The 22,551-nt window shown below is 32.9% G+C and overlaps 1 protein-coding gene across 1 annotated transcript in view; it reads right to left on the bottom strand.

Annotated features, from left to right (window-relative positions):
* Positions 1 to 1,274: 1,274 nt before the first annotated feature.
* Positions 1,275 to 22,551, bottom strand: part of LOC134855026 (uncharacterized) — a 70,631-nt gene continuing 49,354 nt past the window's right edge. The window contains exons 4-5 of the mRNA XM_063871406.1: positions 1,781 to 1,837; positions 1,275 to 1,451 (exon numbers count right to left, since the gene is read on the bottom strand). Coding sequence (XP_063727476.1) covers positions 1,275 to 1,451; positions 1,781 to 1,837 — 234 coding nt within the window. The remainder of the gene's footprint in view (positions 1,452 to 1,780; positions 1,838 to 22,551) is intronic.

The raw sequence follows: 22,551 nt of genomic DNA, 5'->3' as shown, positions 1-22,551 counted from the left end.
ACTGGGCTTAGCAAATTATAAAGGCAAACTACCAAACAACCTGTTGTGTCGATTAAACTTAACCCAACATGTCCATTGAACCCATAATCTGACGTTTGGGAGATAAGACTTCGATTCAACAAACAGTCAAAAACATCAAAGTTTTCAGTATTCCGAGGGCCATTTTTTTGTATGTATGAAAGAAATTTTGTACGTATCGGAGCATAGATGAGAGCTTTTCAAAGCCGTTCTATTCAGTGAAGCTAAAATCTCAGATTTGGTACGTAAGCTTATGAGAAAAAATATACGTATTTTTGAGAAAAAAAATTGCGAAGTGATGAAATTTTCCGAAGCTTCTCAAACGTGTTTCACGTCTCCTTTGAAATTAACTTGTAGTACCTAGTACCTACCCAGTAGTTAAATTTGATTTTTTGAGAAATTGAGCATTTCAGCTGCATAGCATCATCAAAATCTCGGACATGGTCAGTACTAATTGAACTTGAATAAGTGGTTCAACTGATTTTGTTAAACTAGTTGTTAACCCGAAAAAGTCTATATTCCGTTTTGATAATGCTTGCTAATCGCAAGCGTAATTAGAATTCGGTCACATTTTTTGTGACCTTAAGATTTTTGCTGTTCGATAGTGGAGTTTGCTCATTTCAACAAAAAAAAAGATGAAGTGAGCCTAAGAAATTAAAAGTCAAACCGCGAAAAACCAAAATTCAGCTTAAGCAAATTTTAGGATTTTTTCCTGAGAAAAAAAAATCAAAAAGCAGGAAGACCTATTGTTCATTACTCGTAAGAATTGACTTTTCAAAATTAAAAATTACAAAACCGAAGATAGACTTCAAATAAAATTAAGTACAGTTAGTAACTAAAAGTATATTATTGTTCAACTAAGCTATGTAACTTGTTGAATCAAACGCTAGATAAAAGTAAAAAGAAAATCCGTGTCCGCGAAATAAAATTGGAACTCGTTTAGCCCGCACGAACACAATCTGTGCCTTTTGTTTTCTGACAGTGCTTCTGTTAAAACTTTATGCAGTATGTTTTTCAGAAAATAATTTTCGCCTTCAAGATGCGCCTTTTTAATTTTTTTTTTTGTCCAATATTTGCAAATAAACAAAAAAAATACAGTTTACTGAAAATACTGTTTTTTTTGCTGAGTCATTTTTTTTCATTAGCAATTATGTTTCCGAGCCAGTAGCTCTCGCTGGAGTCAATTTTCCCACGCCGCTGCCAGATTCGAAAAAAATTCCTCCTCCTCTACTCGAAGACGGGGAGCTAGCTGGTGATCAGCCACTACTAGAGCCCAAAGAAGCCGCTGGAGCTAATTTTGATATAGCTGATGATTTGAAAGCTAGTGATAGCATGCCTATTGCAGTTAGTTGATTTACAGACTTTTCGGTCTTCAAAACCAATTTCCGCGGGTTTTTGATCTTGATCTTGCCGCTTGAATTGCTGGAGTTTTTCTAAAACAACGTTTAAATATACAATTTGGACATTTTGGTAGGTAAATCTATCTTTTTTGTCTTCCTCATAACGCAGCAAAAACTTGGGGCACTTTTGCTCCGGTCATAACAATTTCAAGAAACTGTGTTTATATAATTCCCATACATTGGCCCTGCTGAACATAAGCCTGAACATGGAACAGGAACAAAAATAAGGAAGTTTAGAGCTCAAAATGGCAGGTTTAAAAAAGCAGACATTGTGCCATTGGGATATAGAACCGTTTACATGTTTTTTTCTCCATATTTTGATTGGCAAATCACGCTATCCAAAAGCCACGAGTATTACTCACATTCTTAGACACTTTCGTTGTCGATTCAGCTGATTTGCCGCCATTATTTTCTATCTTCTGCAAAGTACACAATCTGCAATTCCAATCAAAGGTTGATGAACCATTAGATGCAAAAGCAGAGGCGGCGATCACAAAATTCCCAATCTTAATAACGAAAAAAAAACTGAATTCTTTTACACTATTCTAAAAAGAGTTGTTCATGTGGTAATTGTTTATGCATTTTGAGAGCTTACTAACGTTTCAATTTGGTTATATTAGCCTAATTGCATAATAGAACTCTATATTGCAATACTGACTCTAGGTGAGTTTTAGAAAGTCCAACTCAGGGTTTTTGATTGAGAGACATCCTGTCTATAGAGATAATTTTTGGCTGAGAATGCGAGTACTTTATTATGTTGAACTATATGCTGCTCATATTTCATTTTCAAAACTACACCTACACCAAGGTACTTCAATTCCTTATACTCTAGCTCGTGACGTTTTATATGGATGCTAGGAAATGGATGTTTAAAAAAAACTGTCGATTTGTTATTGTTAACTTTAGCAAAGCTTGACACAAATTAACGCAATTTTCAAAAACGAACGTAAAAAATAGTTGTATAATGAGAAAAAAAACCCTCACACATCTGCTTGACAAACAAGCAGATCATTCCCATACAACAAAAAAGAGCAAAGTTCCAAAAACTGATTCCTCTGAAACCCCACAAAACAATTTCTGTTGTTTTTATTGGCTATCACTAGTTTCTACAAATTGATATGTTTGATGTTTGTCAGAGTAGAAATCAAAATTTCAGAGATTGGATATTTTAAATCGTCTGCATAACATTTTTCGAGAAACACTCCATAATCTACTGCATTAAAGGTTTTTGAAAGATCTACAAAAGCACAAGCTACAATCTCGTGGTTTGAAGTCTAGCAATAACGTTTTCTACAAAATCAGAAATCGCATCTACTGTTGACCTTTTATTTCTGTAGCCCAGTTGTTGCGGTGTTATTACATTTTCCTTCGTGGCAAACTCAGATACACATTGCTTTGCTTATAACAGGTAGCAATGAATATGGCCTGTAGTTTCAACAAAATATTTTGGCTCCGCTTTTATGTATAGTGACCACTTAAGCAATTTTCAGTGCATCAGGAAAAATAATCTGAAACATATTGGTTAAATAATGGTGCTAAGTAAAGCTGCCGCGTTTGAAAATTTCAAAATCAAATTACTTACTTCGGTATTACCATGGGACTTAAAATTAAACCTGTCATTTGTTTCAATTACCATCAGTTTGTTTTAGTACAATCGAATTTTGTGTAATTTTGATAGATTTGTTATTGAAACTAGCTATCACTTTTATTGCAAAAATCGTCCTACTTTCAAAAATGTAGTCAATCAAAGACTCCGATTTTGTATCAACATCGGTGTAGCAATCTGATCCGTCTAGATCTTTGGCTAGTTGAAAACAATTTTTCGAGCAATTTTTTTTTCATAGAGTTCTCTTTTTACTTTTTTCACTACTGCCATAATTTCATTTCGATGTTTCACGAATCTTTGCCACGCAGCGTCTTTTTTAATAGCAAGATACTCTAGCAGATGATCCCTTTTTTGGTTAAGTTTTTTGCAGTAATCATAACCTATTGATTTTTGTTTTGTATGTTTCATTTTTATTGGAGCGATATTATCTAGATCTTCATTTACAGAAGTACTGCATACACCTGAGAAAAACTCAGTCAATAAGTTTTTTTCTTATTTCAAGCTTGCTCAAAACTGTTAGAGGTTGTTTTTTTTTTGCTTTTTTGACAACAAATGATGTATCACTCATGTTCCGACTGTCATAATCTGATGCATAGAGTTGTTATTTTTCGAGAAACTTGCTTTTTCAAACTTGTTCTTTTTATTTTTGAAATTCACATTATCACTCTTTCAGGCGAGGATTACCAGAACTTCAATTAAATTTTTTATTAAACCAAGCGGCATAATTCGAGGTCGAACGCCAGTGCAGAAGGAAAGCCATTATATGACCAAAACTGTTTTTAAAAATATGCAGTCCTCGGACAACTGTCCCTAAAAATTTACTACTCTCTGCTGCACTTTTTTATTTGAATTGCATAGTTTTTACAAGTATGAGGGGCATATGAGTTTGTTTATATATTTATTTTTACTATTTTATTTCAAAAGCATGGAATGTACGACCACAAAAAGCAAACTGATTGGAAATTTATAACTACTCAATGATTCTACGCCATTCAAATTATCTCACGAGGCATATTCTAATGCATTGAAAAAAAAACATATCTTTTCAGGTGTTTTATTACTGTTATTACTTTATCTGCAACTTAATTGAATTAAATTAACGGATAAATGCGTTTCTCAGAGCAAAAAATCTCAGAGCAATTCTTGCAGCTAGATAACAGATTTTTTTTTAAATTTCAGAGCCAATTGGGATCCATTTTCAACCTTGTTATCACAACTCGTATTTAAGGCAAAAATGTAATCCCCAGGCAACCTTTCAATGTCACCATGTCAAAAACAAAAGACAAGGAATCACTTTTAATTGTGCTCCAGTTTTCTTTTATAAGCAAGGGGAGTGGTGGTGAAGCGGTTATGTCTCAAACTAAAGGTCAGAGGTTCGAGGCCTACCATTATTCGTGCTCGTTGCAATACATCTATATCTTAATCAGGGACACAGCAGCATTCCTCCGCTAAACAGCCCGTATGCTGGTCCTTTCCCTCGTGTCAATGACAGCGTAGTTTTTCTATGGGAAGAGAAGCGGTTTTTCGAAAAACTTGCTGACCCCTTTTTTAGGTCGACTAATTTGATTTCCCGAACTCTCCGATAATTCTAAAAGTATCCTATTTTGTCAATAATTTTCTGCGCTGCAGGAAAATTTTTCAAAAAAAAAACAGGCCAAAAACGTCGTTTTGGACGCCGTACGTAAAATTATGCTAAAGGGGGACTCTTTGGAAAAATTTGGCAACCAGAATTGAGGGGGAGGGCGGTCGCCCCCCTTCCCCTTGGCACGCTGCCTCGTGTATAAATAGTCTTATCAGCGCTCACAAAAAAATAACACTTTATGTTTACGTTTAGGAAGCCTTTTCCGATAGCTAGGCTGCACGTGTTGCTTTAAATTCAAACCGAACAGAAAAATTTGAAAATAAGCTTTTGATGGAATGCTTTGCTGAAATTTCTACAAGTTACAATCTTGTTTCCGGTACTCGATAATCCTCCACTGAAACATAAAAAGACTGTATGAAGTGCATTTTACGCAAATGAAAAGGGGCACTGAACATGAACAAACGAGAATACGAGTAGCTTAGAAGAAGTTATTTATCAAATTAGCATTGGTCGCACATTATCCAATGAACTATAGCTCCGTGGTATAAAAAAAACCAAAATCTGGACAACTCAACTGTGGCGTTGGTTTGCATAATATCCAGAACAAAAACTGAATCTGCATCATTTAAACTAGCAACCAAGCGCAGTAATTTCTTCTCAATTAAGGGCAAGCAAGTCATGAAATTATAAACAAGGAGAAAAATAGAAAGGAAAAAATTAAAATGAAAATCAACAGTTGACTTCATTTAGTGAATTCAAATCAAAATAGACGATCAAGAACAGTTTCAGTTTCAAAAAATTTCAAGGAAAAACGCCAAATATTTCGGTGATCAAGTTGTCAGTCAAAATAATGTCAAAATATTTTTTCAAGTTAAAAAAACGCAAAATTCAAGGATTTCACATGTCAAACAATCAGGCAAGATGAACTAAATTATAAAAACGTCTGTCTGCAATTAAGCAAACGGCTAAACGAAATAAAAAAAAGAAAGTTTAAAATTACAGCTTATCAAAATTTTTTTTTGAAGATAATAAAGAAATGAGAGGTCAGAGTTTCAGGCAATTTCGGTAACTTTGTTAAAATTATTTGTAAGAAATTATTGCCTTTGGAAGTAGATTATATTATAGCAGACGCAAATCCTCAGGGCTGAAAAACAAATAAGGGGACATGATTTCATTATATATTTATTTAAAAAAAAACTGATTAAACATTAGAAGCGTCTAAAATTCAGGAACAATCTTCTCAAACAGGTTGCTGTTATAACATTTGGTTTAAATTTGAACGCAAGTTAAAAGATGAACTGATTTATTATTAAATACTAAATAGGGCATCACTTGACAAAGCCCATCCAGACCTTTAATGTTCCTAAATTTCAGGATTATGCAAATTGACAAATGTCTATCGAAAAACTTCTGAAATCGAAACAACAAATCACACAGGGGCGAAGCAGAGCTCCGCACCACTTTCGATAGAAAAAACAATGGCTATCATTATTAACCAAAAAACTTCCAAAAAATAAAAGTTATAAGCAAATCCGAAATCTACGAACTGAATTACCTGCAACTTAAGAACATTGCCAACAGAAAGAAGAGTCATGAATGCAAGGAAATAAAAAACCGCCTTTTTATCTCAAAAAAACATCGAAATTCGAGTTTCAACGAAAAAATATGTGCTTTTAAAGCTCTTTTTTGAATTTCATGAACGATTTATGATTGGCGCTCTTTGATGAAATTACCCCAATTTGAGCAAAACTGATCAATAGGTAAAATGATTATTGCAGCTGAAAATCTGATAATTAAACTCCATTTTCGAAACTAAATTCGATCACGTTTTTCAAGGCCTTAGCACTTTTGCTGTTCAATTATGACGTTTGTCATCCTTTTCTCAATTGAAAAAAAATTGAACTGAAAAAGAAATTAAAATTCAAACCGCGAAAAAACTCTAAAATTTGAGCGTGAACAAACGTTAAGACTTTTTCCTGAAAAAAAAATACAAACAAAAATCACTGAAACGTTCAAAAGAGTATTAAATACGTTCAAAATTCTTGAAAATTCATGACTCAACATCTGCAAATGAACCGACAAATCGAAAAATACTTCAAAAAACTTTCTTCTCAATTAAGGGTAAGCAAGTCATGAAATTATAAACAAGGAGAAAAATAGAAGGGAAAAGTTAAAATGAATTTCAACAGTTGACTTCATTTAGTGAATTCAAATCAAGATAGACGATCAAGAACAGATTCAGTTTCAAAAAATTTCAAGGAAAAACGCAAGCCGATTGCCAAATATTTCGGTGATCAAGTTGTCAGTCAAAATAATGTCGAAAGATTTTTTTTAAGTTAAAAAAATGCAAAATTCAAGGATTTCACATGTCAAACAATCAGGCAAGATGAACTAAATTATAAAAACGTCTGTCTGCAATTAAGCAAACGGCTAAACGAAATAAAAAAAGAAAATTTAAAATTACAGCTTATCAAACTTTTTTTGAAGACAATAAAGAAATGAGAGGTCAGAGTTTCAGGCAATTTCGGTAACTTTGTTAAAATTATTTATAAGAAATTATTTGTCTGTGGAAGTAGTTTATATAATAGCAGACGCAAATCCTCAGGGTTGAAAAACAAATGAGGGGACATGATTTCATTATATATTCATTTAAAAAAAAACAGATAAAACATTAGAAGCGTCTAAAATTGAGGAACAATCTTCTCAAACAGGTTGCTGTTATAACATTTGGTTTAAATTTGAACGCAAGTTAAAAGATGAACTGATTTATTATTAAATACTAAATAGGGCATCACTTAACAAAGCCCATCTAGACCTTTGATGTTCTTAAATTTCAAAATGATGTACATAAAAAAATGTCTATCGAAAAACTTCTGAAATCGAAACAACATATCACATAGGGTCGAAGCAGAGCTCCGCACTACTTTCGATAGGAAAAGCAATGGCTATCATTATTAACCAGAAAACTTTCAAAAAATAAAAGTTGTAAGCAAAGAAGTCTACGAACTGAATTACCTGCAACTTAAGAACATTGCCAACAGACAGAAGAGTCATGAATGCAAGGAAATAAAAAACCGCCTTTTTATCTCAAAAAAAAACATCGAAATTCGAGTTTCAACGAAAAAATATGTACCTTTAAAGCTCTTTTTTGAATTTCATGAACGATTTATAATTGGCGCTCTTTGTTTCAATTAACCCACTTTGAGCAAAATTGATCAATAGGTAAAATGATTATTGCAGCTGAAAATCTGATAATTAAATTCCATTTTCGAAAGTAAATTCGATCACGTTTTTCAAGGCCTTAGCACTTTTGCTGTTCGATTATGACGTTTGTCTTCCTTTTCTCAATTGAAAAAAAATTGAACTGAAAAAGAAATTAAATTTGAAACCGCAAAAAACTCTAAAATTTGAGCGTGAACAAACGTTAAGACTTTTTCCTGAAAAAAAAAAAACAAACAAAAATCACTGAAACCTTCAAAAGAGTATTAAATACGTTCAAGATTCTCGAAAATTCATGACTCAACATTTGCAAATGAACCGACAAATCGAAAAATACTTCAAAAAACTTTGAAAGTTTGAACACAAATACGAAATCTTGGAATTTAATTACCTGCACCTATAGAACATTGCCAACAGACAAATGAAAAACAGTCATGAACAAGAAATTTAAAAAAAAATACTGACCCTTTTCTGAAATAAAAAATAAAATTTTTATTTTTAACGAAAAAATATAACCTCTTTTGAATTTCATGAACAATTGATGATCAACGCTTTTTTGATAAAAATTACCCAATTTGAGCAAACTCGAAAATCAATAGGTAAAGTTGTTACTTCAGCTGGAAATCTGATAATTAAATTATATTTTTGAAACTAGAAGTCGTGACCTTTACACTATTGCAGTTCGACTATGGAGTGCGCTTTCCTTTGATTACGAGAAAGCAATTGAACTAAAAAAGAAATCGAAAGTCATACGGCAAAAAAATCGAGCATGAACAAATTTTAAGACTTACCTGAAAAAAAATTATTAGGACCAACAGAAGAGTTTCACTACGTTCATGACTCCTGAAAATTGATGACTGTCAATAATTCCAAATGAAACGACAAAAGTGATCAAATGACCTAACTCAAAAAGAACCAAGAGTCAAACCGAGAAAAAGTAAATTGGAACCTAAAAAAAATAATATTTTTCCTGAAAAAAAATCATCGCGATTATCACTACGTTTATCGAATATTTAAAAGAGCATTACTTACATACTCAAAAAAAGCCTGTACTCTGTCTGTTCGTAGAAGAAAGTATACGAACAGACAGAGTAAAATCCCCTTATCAATCAAACTTTGAATTTTTTTAAAATACAAAAACTTATAAATGACACAACCGTATCTGACGAAAAAATAACAAAGAAATACTAAAGTAATGATAAATTTTTTTATTACGTTATCCAAAGGAACATAGATTTTGCCAGATAAGTTTTTGGAACCGTGATTGGAACCGTAATTTTTCACTCTTCGAAAAATTGTTGATACCAAAAAACATTTGATTGATGATGAAATTCAAATTCTAAAAACTTGAACTATTTTCTTATTGCAAACTTTTATACCTCAGTGCTACAAGAAAATTCCGGTAATTTTTCGTCAGTTTTAATGACAAAAAGATTTGAGGTGTTTTACTATAACTCGACTTTGAAAGTCAAAAAGGTGCCGTCTCAAACTCCAAATTCCAGAAGCAAATGTACACTATTCAGGTCAAGATCGTCGAAATGTAAATCGAGCGCAATCGACACGCTTCCAATATTTTTCAAGAAAAAAACCATCAATCTGAGCGCAACATTGAACAACCACTGTCAAAGCAAAAGCCGAGTAACAAGTTACAACAAAGTTTCTAATAAACTGTCATGTATTGAAATATTGTACAACTATGTAAGCAAAACAGTGGTCCATTTTTCGATAAATATTGCCTTCAAATCTGCGTGAAGTAAGTCTGAATTCTGTTAGCAAACGATGGTGGGATCTGAGCTGCATTTTTGTATGAAATTCTTTATGATTGAAAGCTAGCGACTGCTTTGAATTATAAAAAAGCAAAAAGCATGCTATATTTTGTACCACTAGGCTATAAGAGAGGTTCTTTCGTATAAGTCAATCAAGATCATCGTACAAATCACTGTTCAAGTTCAACTCGCCCTTTGATGCGTGAGTTTAAGCGCGAACACTTCATGTAGGTTTTGCTTCTGAAAATCTTTGTCACTTGGTTTCAGCAGTTTTAGAAGAAGTTAAATTTCAAAAAAGCTTAGAGTTTGGTTCATATAAAAACGCTGGTCGAATAATTTAAATTTATTTAAAAACACTTTTGACGGAACTTTCACGCAAATTCTGTTTTTATGGAATTGCAGGAAGAATGTATGATTAGCATTTTTTAAATTTGATTCTTGGATGATTAGCATTCTTGCTCAACCCGGGGTGAGATATTGTTGTTATAGGTTTGCTAGCAGAAATTAAGGCCACGTGAACAAAAGAGTGATAAAATTTATGTAATGGCAATTTGGAGACGAAATATCCATTTGCTTCTCCCCACTTGCAAAATTTTTTTCATTTGTAAGAATAGTTTAAATGGGTCTATTTTTATGAAAATTAGCATGCCAACTAATGAGGCCAGGAAATAGAAACTTAGTTTTCATTCGTAACCCTGTAGGCCACTCGTTAATCCATAAACTTGCTCCTCGTTCGAGGTGATGAAAAAAGTTGAAAAAATTGAAAATTTGACTTCAGTTACTGGAGGTTGGAAAAAAACATTAAAAAGGCTTTCGACCCTTGTAAACTGAAGAAAGTGACAATCATTTGAACTTGATTTTTTTTTATCAGCAAATTTAAAAGCTGAAAAGTTTATTGCCCAAGGTTCAAACATATTTTCAATCTTTCTGACCACAGAAACTTTGTATTTCGGTGTGTTCGAGTTTTTCCATCAAAATAATCTTGTTTGATTTTCAACCGGTCTTGTTCATACGATCAATTAGCTTACTTTAATCAACATTTTCTTTGGTTTTTTTTTCACTTTCTATCTGAAATTACGGTTTGAATTTGACTCTTCTGGGACTATAAAATAAGCAAGGTGAACATGCTGAAGAAATTCTCGTTTCATGCTTAGGAATTGCTACCATCAAACACTTAACACCGAAAAAAAGATTCTACAGGTTTTTCAATCTTTTCCGTTTTTTTTACTTTAGACATAACCATCACTGCGTTGACTGCCTTTCTTCAGTGTATTTCATTAGCATAATGTTGTATTACGGTTGAGATCTGCCTTAGAAACTGTTGGAACGTAGCGCCCATACATAAGGCAGTGAAAAGCAAAAATCTTCCGCCAATGATTTTTAAACTTCAAGTAGAGCGCAATGGTTACCACAGCGTCTGTTCTCGACCTGTGGGTTCAACTAGTTTGGGCCGTTTCAAGTAACCAATTGCTAGTCTTCAGATAAACCCTGTTTATTTTTACTTGTTCAAACACCCGCGGTTTCGCCTTATTCGGTTCCAAAACCATGAGTGATGGCTATAGAGCGCTTTTTTTGAGCAAGAAAAGTCTTTGGTAATCTGGTCGGACATTGGCACTACCACACACAGGAGTTTGAAAGCAGAAGCTTGATCACGGCTCATTCACAAATGCGCTAAATCGAAGTATAATCCACCTAGAGCATCAAATCAAGATGGAGCATGGAATCAAACTGTTGAGAGTTGTAAACCCGTTTGATAAGCAACCCGTTTGATAAGCAATGCCATTTTTTTTATAAAACCGTTCTAGTACAATGGTTAGCATACGCGATTGCCAACCAATAGCTCGACGGCTCTCAAACGTTGACCAAATCTGGATTGGTGATTGCTTTGATATTTGTTTTAGTGGTTGGTGCGGTTCGTTTGTACTCACTAAAATGATGTGCGTTATGTTGCTGCGCGATATGCTGAGCCGAAGAAAGTATTGCGATTGCTTAGAGAAGGTCGGAAAGTCATTGAAAACTGTAAATGGTCGGAAATTAAGTATTAAGGTGAAAGCGAGCAAGTGCTGTTCTGCTATCGTTTCGAGGTTTGTGAAGAAATTAGTTTGATATTGCTTTGAAGTTAATTCACATTCGGGTGAACACACTGCACCAATGTTCAGATTCAGCCTGAACGAATTTTTGATACTTGAGAAGGATGAGAACTTGATGCAGGATTCTTATTGATACTTTTAGCCAGCATAAGGCGATCAACTAATTCTTCAGCTGACAACTAAATTTTCACCAAATTCGAAATCTGTTTTCTTTGTTTGAAAACTTAATCTTGTTGATTCTAACAAACTTATAAAATACCTCGAACTTTGTTAATGTTGCTTTTTTGATGTAAGTTTCAGTTTTGCTTGGTATTCTGCACGTACATATTCTGTAGCTACAGATTGGAATTCAAGAAGATTGTTTTCGAGTTAATTATTTGAGACGTAGCTTTTGTTTTCATTTTCTGATCGTTTTCACTTTCGAATTTCAAGAAAAATCTCACTGACCAAAAAAAAATCGTTTGCTGCATAAAATTAATTTAAATTCAGCTAAACGATTTAGCATAAAAAAAACAAAACGATTTCTTTTGCGAATATTTTCTAAAAAACACATAACTACGAGCGTCTTAGCTTCAGGTAACTTTTAGCGAAATGGAATTTTTTCAAAGGATACATTTCATCCGTTAAACAGTACAAAAGATAGTCAATTGGTAGCGTTAACGGTCCAGGTTGTATGCTGCCAAAAACGGGGCAAATCGAGCAATTTTTTTTTATAGAAGAGTGATGGAGGTCGAAACTCAATCAAAAAAACTTGTTCGATACGGTTGAAGGTACCAAAAATTGAACAAGTGGATCAAAAATGCATTGCTTGGCTTATCCCTACATTCAACCGAGAAAATGGTTTTTGGCCAGCAAAATTTGCAAAAAAATCGGTATGAGACTTGTTTTTTCTAAATGAATTTGTGCAACCAAACTTTTGGAATCGAGGATCTAGTACTTCAATACATTTACCACCGTATATAATTTTGTAAAAAGAAGACAACGTTTTTAAATCTGGTTTGTGCCTGTTTTTTTATTTCAGGAAGCACGCAAAGGTGGCCTCGTCGAGCTTCTGACGATCACCATATCGGCTTTTCTATCCATCTATGTTTTAAAATCCAGCTCGGTGTTTCTTCGTTCTCCTCAGTTTGGTTTTTTGCATTGCTATTTGAGAATTTCAATTTCTATTTTCGAAATTTTGTTTCCTACATGAAACTGGCCGCCCTTCACAGGTTGTAGCATGTTTTTTACGAGAATCAGCTGATTAAGCGTCTAAATGGGCAATAATGCCATAACGAATTGTTATTTTAGGCAAACTACAAAATGATAGACTATTTGATCATTATATCAAATAACTTCGTCTAGGGAATAGGTTTTACTACAACTTTAGTTTTGCGATTTTTGTCATTGTTAGCAGTCAATTTTCTGCAATTGACTAAGGACCGTTGATTTTCTTTGCTGCTAGTTGCGGCACCAATTATATTCTGTCCTTTCTCAACTCGAATAAAACAACTAACAGAATCATATTAATTGAACAAAAGGTTCTCCGAATGAGACTCAGTTAAAGCGGCAAATTTTACACTATTAATTTATATGGAATTTGCATTTTGTTCCCACAAAAATTCGACAATTTGTGAGCTTTTTCATGCATTAAAAAAAATACTATCTGTTATTGCGAGACTAAACTGTGCATTATCTGAATTGTAAACGGACTCCGCAACAGGCAAAAATCAGATTTGTGGCAGAACCCGCAACATTGCTGTTTTTGTTTGAACTTCTCTGCTGTTTTGGATTCCACGCCCAAATAGATAAGACACTGTACTACTTAAAAGCGCTCCAAAAAGCGGCAAAGTTGAGGAATCTGCAACCAAATGTGTGGAATCCAGGAAAATAAATAACATTTGCAGAATCCATTTACATTATCGGAAGTCGGAACAATTACCAATATTTGCTCGTTGAGGCATCCGCAACAAAATCAATGTGCCGACAAAATTTACTTTACAGGTATTTATACGTTTTTTGTAATCCACAGAAGTTTTGTGAGTGGATTCCACTTAGATTTTGGACCATGTTTAAAACTGGTCTCTGGAACCCAGAAACATACAGAAGCCAAAATTTGCGCCTATCCAGTGCACAGTTTGGCCTTGTAATGGTTCATAAATTTTTTTAAAAAGTTGTACTGCAAACTGACATTCAACCGATTTTATTCTGATGTTCAAGTTGTCTAGTCACTTAACTTATTTGTTTTTATTACCCTTTAGAAAATCCCCAACAATGGGATTTTTGAATCACCGATCTAGTCATTGGTCGATCGATTTCCAGCTTCCCGTCCCTTGTAAAACTACGCATAAAATGGTTGAAAAGTTTTCATAGTGAACCTTGCATGTGATACATATTACAGCTAGGACAGCTGGTTAGTGTGCAAGTTGCTTAGAGTGTTCCCACCGCAGTCTTAAAAAAGACATAGTTTCTCAAATTGTTGTCCTTTTTTTCTCAAAATTTCCAAAGATTCTAAAATTCCCAAAATTGCGCTAAAAATCTGCAAAAGCTACCTTTATTGGATTAACAATAAAAATTAAAATTAAATAAATAATTTAGTAAGCTGAAAATAACTTTTAAAAAAAATGAAGCTTAAATAGGCAATTGCAATGACTAACTACCTGAATTTTTAGCCCGAAATTAGACCAAAAGTAAAAGTTTCAAACCAATTTATCTCGACACCTTGAGAAAAAGTTTGAACATTTTAATTTGTCATGACTGAAAGGGCTTGAATCTCCTTCCCGTGGCATTATGATGTAAAATCTACATAATAAATCTCTTCACACAAACAAATGTGTTTTTAAAATTGAGTACATTAAGCTGGGATTTCAAGATTTTTTAATTGGGTTTCGTATACTTTTTTCACTCTGCCTAGTTTTATTGAATCGTGTATGTTTAACAGATTTTTCAATTTTGGTTACTCTGTGCAGAATGGGGAAGGACATTTTTTCTAACCATGTTTGACGGATACTGGTTTTATACAATTGAAATTTGAAAATTAAAAAATATTTTCATCTGCAACTATTTGTTTCAAAGCTAGGACTCAAAATGGTCTAATTAACATGCGATAATTTTAGAGCTCAAGAGGCAAACTATACTTGAGAAAAGAAATGTTCCGTTACAGCCGTCCTGAAGTCTTTATGCTTTCAAATGTTCTTCATGTGAACGAGTTGTCACTTGTTCACATGAAGAACATTTGAAAGCATAAAGACTTCAGGATGGCTGTAACGGAACATTTCTATTCTCAAGTATAGTTTGCCTCTTGAGCTCTAAAATTATCGCATGTTAATTAACGGGGTGTTAAGGTAAATTTAAGACCATTAGAGGTGGAAAAACAGCAACTATATACGTAGATTGTTCATCAATCACATGTCAATTATGATAAGTATTTTTTGAAATTTGAGCTTAAGGGCATATTTTTTTAATCGAAATTCGAAAAGTGATTTTTTTCTCAAGAAAAAAATCTTTATTTTTTTTCTGTTTCTCTGCGTTCGATCGAAACTGTGAGTCTCAAAATAAGAAAACTATATGTAATTGAAGCGGAAGACAAGAACGCCTGTCACTATTTTTCACATCTTGAGAGTGGTTAATGTGAGACAGTGAAATTGGAGAGCCAAGAGCAGTGCAATAAACATTTTGCTTACTTAATTATAAGATTTAGTACTTACTTAAATAAATGTATCAGAAGTATAATTTTTTGGAAAATTTCGCGAAATACTTTTTCCACGAAAATAGGCACTGGCAACCCAACTAATTAGCAAAGCTGGTTATGTGTAATGATAATGAGTTAATTTTTTTAAGATCATTGGTGGACTTTTTTTCTCATTCTGGTTACTGCTCCGTAACCAGGCAGAGTATCCCCTTAGTACACCAAGGTTTAATTAGTCTCAAAGTGACATCTGACTCCGTTTATTTGTTAGTAGTATCTATCGTATTTAATGCCAAACCTTGAAGTCATACGTTGTCTAGCACACTGGCAGTTGTGCTAAATTCTCCTGGAAAATCGTTCATATTTGAACCACTTGCAGTGAACCACTTTAATTTTAGCTCATTCAAAAAAAATCAGCGTACCAGTACAGCATCTATGGGAAAAAACCAATTAAAACCAATTACTTCAGAATTATTTCAGAGCATTTAAGATTAAAAACACTAAAATTTAAGTCTAAGCTTACGTCTACCCGTTTATTCATGGCAGTTGAAGGGTAGTCTAGGGACTAGGGCCTATTCTTTTGCTCTTTTTTCAAATTCAATGAGCCCATAGCAAGTACGCGGCTGATACAATCCGAGTCGAGCCTGACTAAGAAATGAAATTGTTCAAAGTTGAATTCAAAAAAATATATATATATACAATACATATAATTTTTAAATTAAATTATTCAATAAACTGTTTTCTACAAAATGACACAGCACTACTGCAGAACTTATCTGTATCCGTCATGGCGGCGACAAGCTCCAAATAGGAATCGTCGTGCTTTATGGCAAATTCGAGACAAAGTTTGTGGGCATCTTCATTGGTTAAGAAGAAGCAGTAGTATCCCAATTCCGGCAAAAGAAGGTACGAATATTGCCCAAAAAGTTTGATAGCGGTTTGATGCACAACTTTACAAGTCAAGCATTCTTCGGATACTCTTTTTTCTTCCTTGAGATCAAAATCAGGAGCAGCAAACAATTTTGCCAGCAAGATGAGTGATATTAAAATACCTGCAATCATTTTTAGATTTGAAAAACTAGATATTTACTAAATATTAAAAATCTATTTTTAAATGATTCAACCTGAGCAACCTCACTTATTTGAAGAAAGACAATTGCGCGCTTAATTTTGTTTAATGGTGAAACATTTCGTTTTCAGAATTCAAATTGCCCGCCAATTTTAGTTAGGCCAGAACTTTTGTTTTCCCGCTGTTAATAAAGTCAATTAAAGTTATCTCATATAGGACTCATGATTGAACTAAATTTGATTTAAATGATTTATTCAGCTCGTAAGAAGACTTTTTGTGAGAACTTCTGCCGCCTCCCACTACCCTTCCAAAGGCCATTTTCTGCAATTCTAGCATTTTTCAGCGTAGTTAAAATGATTCATGAAACTGCGAAAACTTTTGCTCTTTTTTCACTCCCAGGGAAAATTTCTCAGGCGGGGAAAAAAGAAAAGATTCATCTTTTCTCGATAACGATCTTTATACCCACCTCACATAAGCATCAGTTTTATGTAGTAACTAGGGGTTTTACGAGGTTAAACATGAAAATCAGATATGTTTGTCATGGCCTAATTAGTTCGCAGGCCCTAATTTTTGTGAAATTCACTGGTAAAATTTTTGCAGGTGAGGGAAAAGTGAAATAGGAAATCTTTGCAGATGCCCTCAAAAAATTAATAAGCAATAAATGAATTCAGCGACAATAGCCGATATGAGCAACGCGGATCCTGCATTTTCTCGATTTTTTTTTTTAAAAAAATTTTCAAGAAACCTTTAGGCTCTTTTTCCTGTATAGTTTTGCTACTGCATTTTTAACGATACATCTTTCAGTTCACATTATGCATTTGTTACCAAAATTGGCATGCGAACCAATTAGGTTATCACAAACAACTTTGGTGTTCAGATTACACCATCAATTGCGCTCATTTGTTTTCTTCTCACGCATGAGCATCAATTATTCGGTGCATTGACTAGGGTTTCTAGTTAAGTATTCGACGGTATATATTTTTTTCATGGTCTTATTTTTTTAAAAGTAAAAATCATCACAATCGGATATTGTGAACAAAAATAAAGAAGCACAGGAAGAGAAAAGGAAAAAGAGCCTAAATTAATGCTTATTCAAGGAGGAGAAGAGGTGGAGGACTAAAGAACAAAGCCACCTTTTCCAATTCCCTACCCGACTCTTTTTCCTTTTCTCCAAATTGCATAAGCATCGATTCCATGATGTAAAGAGTTATTTTACAAGATTGAGTATAAAGCTCAATTAAGATTTTCATGACCTAATTAGTCCGTATGCTGAATTTTATAACAATCTGACAATGTGAACATAAAAACTACTCTAAACAGTTGGCAGGTGGGAGGGAAAACAAAAACAATCCTTGATTTTCAGTTTTAAAAAAATCTGTCAACCCTGTCATGATTGAATCTCGGCGCGGTGAACTAACTAACTTAGAAAATTCATCTTCATTTTTTTGCATCCTAGAAAAACGCATGCAATGAGCCAAAATTACACACAATAAAATTTGAAAACAGAAGTTTTAAAAAGCTGAAAATACGGGAAAGAGGCGAACCTTCCAAATTGAAGCCCCAGCAATAATCCCCCCCAGTAATAAACCCCCCTTAAAAACTCGGTCAGGAAAAATGAACATGCACATTGAAAAACCAGGTGAATCTTTATAATTTCATACTATAATTCCGTATTAGTAATTGCGCAGCCTTAAGTTCAATACTAACAAAATCTTTGTGATTGGTGTTTTTGTGATTGTACATACAAGTAAAATCACTCTAACTCTGTGGAAATTGTTTAAAGTATGAAAATTTTAGCTAATTTTCTGGCAGGCTAGGCTCTTTAATCCTTTTGCGCTACCTTACAGGAGCATTAATTCTATGATGTAAGAAGTGTTTTTACAAAGGTAAATTTGAAACCAAAGATGATCGTCGTGACATGATCTGCTCTTAAGTCACTTTTCATTACTGTCGAACAATTTGAAAAAAAAGTGTACTTGTCGTAGTTTACAGGTGGGTCGAAAGGAGTAGGAAGGCGGAATTTAATGGGAAATTTCAGAATTCTTCTTTCAAACAATTAAAGGTCGATCAGTGAAAAACGGATGTCTTAAAATAGAATCAAGTTCTCACAAAGGAAAAATTTTTCTAAAATCCAATTCTTCGTTTTTTTTCTAGTTCCTATTTCAATTAATGTTGTAAAGGGTTTGTTCACAAATAAAAAAGTAAATGAATATGTACACACATTTTTTTAAAGAAAATAGTAAAAAAAAACGTAGTTTTACTTGATCAGAAGCATTGTAAGGTGATTGAATTTTTTTCTCCAGACAAATTTCGCTTTTTGATTCAGCAATTTTGACGGAGCTGTTTCAGAGTATCTGGAAATATTAACGCTCAAAATAACAACTAAGAACGGCAAACAAAAATTGCAATCGATTTTTGTTATTAAGTTAAACAGCTGTTAGATAAACAGAATTTTTTAATTGCCCACACCGATTGACCAAAAGCTGTTTTTGATGAAATTGAATACAATTACTTTACAAAAACCGATGCCGCCGAATTAGGCCAACGAATTATTTGACAGAGATCATTAGGTAGGAAAGTGTTGTGTCGTTGGTTCTTCATCGCAAGCCCAGTAAACACCATTTCAAAAAAAATTGATGAAAAATTGATTGATAAAAAAATCATATAAAATTTTTTTCTTTATATGATTTTTTTATCAATCAATTTTGCTGAAAATCATTAATCAGATTTTATTCGATCAAGTACCCTAGTATTTCAGTAGAGTCGCGAGCACAAATTTTGGTGGATGCCGTCAATTTTGTTGAGCAAGGCTCTCGCTTGGGTCCTTACCTTGTGACTCCTCGATCGGCTGGATGATTTTTAAAAAAAAAAAAGGCTCGGCTGGTCCGTTCTTGTCCACACACCGATATTCTGTTTTTGATATTTTTTTGAGAACTCCTAAAGTGTTTACCAGAGAAAAAATTTAAGGTTCAGATGGTAAGTTTCGGAAAAAATCAGATTTATCAAAGATTTAAGAAAAATATGTCATTTTTGATATACATGTTTCTTAACGCAATGAGTTGAGTTAATCATACATCAATTTTCAGAAAAAAATTTTAAGCTTTGGAGAGACTTGAATAAAAATTAATGTTTGTTTATTTGAGCGAATTAGTGGAGATTAAAAAAATCTATTCAGACGAAGAGGTCAAATTTGCGAAACCAGATATTACTTCCCGCAGTAATAAGGCAAGCTGAAACTATTTTTTTAGTTTAAACGAGGTAGTGGATTAAAACAAAATTTCTCCAAAAAAAATCTTGCTAAATCAGATGTTACCCATCGCGGATAGTTGGTAAAATGATTACCATAGACAAATAAAAAGATCCTTCTGTCGAGTTCAGGTAAATTTTGCTTTCATAAGCACTAAAACTTTGTAATGTAGAGTTGACGCGGGCTTCTTTTCCAGAAAGAAAAGTTTTGAAAATCGTATCCTAATTTATAGAACTTGAAAATGCTTCTAAAAAAACTTAATTTTTCTTTCAATTCTTTTTTGAAGTGGTCATATCCTATTGTTAATTGAGCTTGCCGCCTTTCATCTTTCTTAATTGTCAATTATTACAAAATTTCAAAATTATCACAAAATAGGGCATCTTTCCCAGAGTTAACTTGGAACTCCTTGACTTTGAAGCAAAAATTCTTCTTTAGACTCATAATTACAGAATAAAAGCCGTAGATTTATTTATTTAAGTTTTTATCAAACTTGCTTTTCCCATTCTTCGAAAAATATCTTTCACCCACGTTTTCTTACAAATTCAGGGATATTTGCAATGTAATTTCAACAAATCGTGATTTTGCTAATTAAGAAAAAAATAAAACTAGAAATCAAATTCTACTATTTTTAACACTGTCATTTGAAATCTTTGTAAAAACCTGCTTAAGGCATTTTAAAAAGTGGGTCAAATTTAATTGATGAATCAAGTTGTCTGATGGAAAATATTTATAAACTGCATTCTATCAAAATCAAGAATTACATATACACATTCTCCAAATCAGTAACAACTAAATCATTTTCGGTAAAAAGACAATTTTTGTTATCAATGATTTTCCGGCAAAACTGCTTTCACTCATTTTTAAACTTGACAAAGAAATTAACTGAGAAGGAATGATATACATAAGCGCATACCACTGATAAAAAATGAAAACCTATAGATACAATTTCAAGTTACCTTAACTGAAAAAAAAATAAATTAAGTTTTGATTGATTTGTGAAATTCTTCTTGACTTTCCTTACAGCAGGTTTTTCGTGTTGGTTTGTCCACTAAAAACCAAATAGAAGTGCGCATCATATGCCAGTTTTTTTGTGCTTTATTTTAAAGTTTCAATTAGAAATTAGAATTTTGTTTGAATCATACTGAACTCAAAAATTAAAAAAAAGTGTACCAAGTAGACGAATTTAAAATATTCTCCTCAAAAACAAAATAATCTGATCTTTTTTTCTCAATTGGGATAGAACTGAAGCTAAACAAAACAAAAACACGCATTTTATCGTACCTTTCTTTTGGTTCACATCATTAAGTAAACTCGAGAATGTATGCGTGTGAGTCAGCCTATAGTTTTTTTTTGAAAAAATAGATCCATCTAAACTCTAAAACCTTTGACAAAAAAAAATCTGAAGAAGTTTTCTATCTTAATTTGTTCAATGATAATTGGATAAGAACTTAAGCAATTGCATGCTTTGAAAATTGATTTTTGATTTGTTGTTTCATCTATTATAATCTGAAAGAAATCTGTATGCATGAAAAATAACTCAGGAAACATAGATTTGCTTATGTCTCTAACTAGACAATGAATTTTTGAATTTAAGATAGATCAATTTTAATGAAGTGTTAATAACTTCTCTACTTTCAATAGCTTTTCCCTCAAAAGAAATAGAAATGAAGTTATGGCTCTAAAAATAAATATTAATAGGACTTGATTGCCCAAATTTGAAATTTCCTATGTCTGATTTTTTAGCTTTTTTTCCCGCAAATTTTCAGCAAAAAATGATTGAATCTCTTGTTTTCCAAATAAAATTAGTGTTAAATGCTCTTTCTTGGATTCTATTTGTTCTGCCATTTTCCAATTTTATTACTTTTTTAACCTAAAAAGATTTCATTTTAGGTTTTAGACACAAAAAGAAACGTTTGAAAATTTTTTAATAATCCAGACCCGCACCGAAGTTTCATGGGTAACAATCGATTATAATGAGTTTTCGTTGACTAAAATGTTGTCTATTTAATCGATTATCATGTCAAATTTAGACCACGTGATCGATTTTTAATCGAGTATAATCGATTATTTTGGAAAAATTTAAATCCATTATAATCCAATATAATCGATTATTATCCATTTTTGTTCTCTATATTTTTGTACATAAATCCATGAAAATTGATTAAATTTTGTAAATAATGACTCTAATTTTTGCAATTTTCTGCAAAACTCGAACGAACACGTTCATCCAGGGGCAGCCAATATGTAGTAATTTTCCAAAAAACGACCAAAAACAGCATTTTTGACCAGCTCCTTACGCCCCCCCCCCCCTCTTTGGATCGTCAGGTGGCCAAAATATCGAAGAAACCGTCCGCTTCACCCCTAAAAAACCGCAATTGTGGTGAAAAAATGAAGGGACGGAAAAATCCTTCCTATCTGAAGTTTAACGGTTCGACTTTTTTTCCATTTCCCCACCTTCAAGTTATGTGGTAGATATTTTGTTCATAAATTTGAAAATTCATATCAAAAAGTTACACGACTTTTTTTAATCCTATAAAATTATGTAATTTTTTTTTGATCAGTAGATTACTTTTGAGAAAATATTCGTTGCGCCAGAGGGGGTTAAGGAAACAAATGTTTTAACAAACCAAAGACTTTCTGATTTTTTTTATTAGCAAGTTTCAAGGAATTGTGTTTGAGTATTTGAAAAAAATTGTTTCTCAATGCTCAAAGTAGAAACCTAAGAGAGGCAAACAAAAAATACAATCGATTTTTATTATTAATTGAAACAGTTGTCAGATTAACAGAATTTTTAAATTTTCATATGATGAATTTTGTTGCCTGTCAAATCACACTTAAATGGTTGCCGGACTTAATCGATTTGATATTCAAAAACATATACATTTCT

Source organism: Symsagittifera roscoffensis, chromosome 10, assembly GCF_963678635.1.
Source record: "Symsagittifera roscoffensis chromosome 10, txSymRosc1.1, whole genome shotgun sequence".
Lineage (NCBI taxonomy): Eukaryota > Metazoa > Xenacoelomorpha > Acoela > Convolutidae > Symsagittifera > Symsagittifera roscoffensis.
The sequence above is the reverse complement of the archived record's forward strand: the minus strand, read 5'-3'. Positions and strand labels throughout refer to the sequence as shown.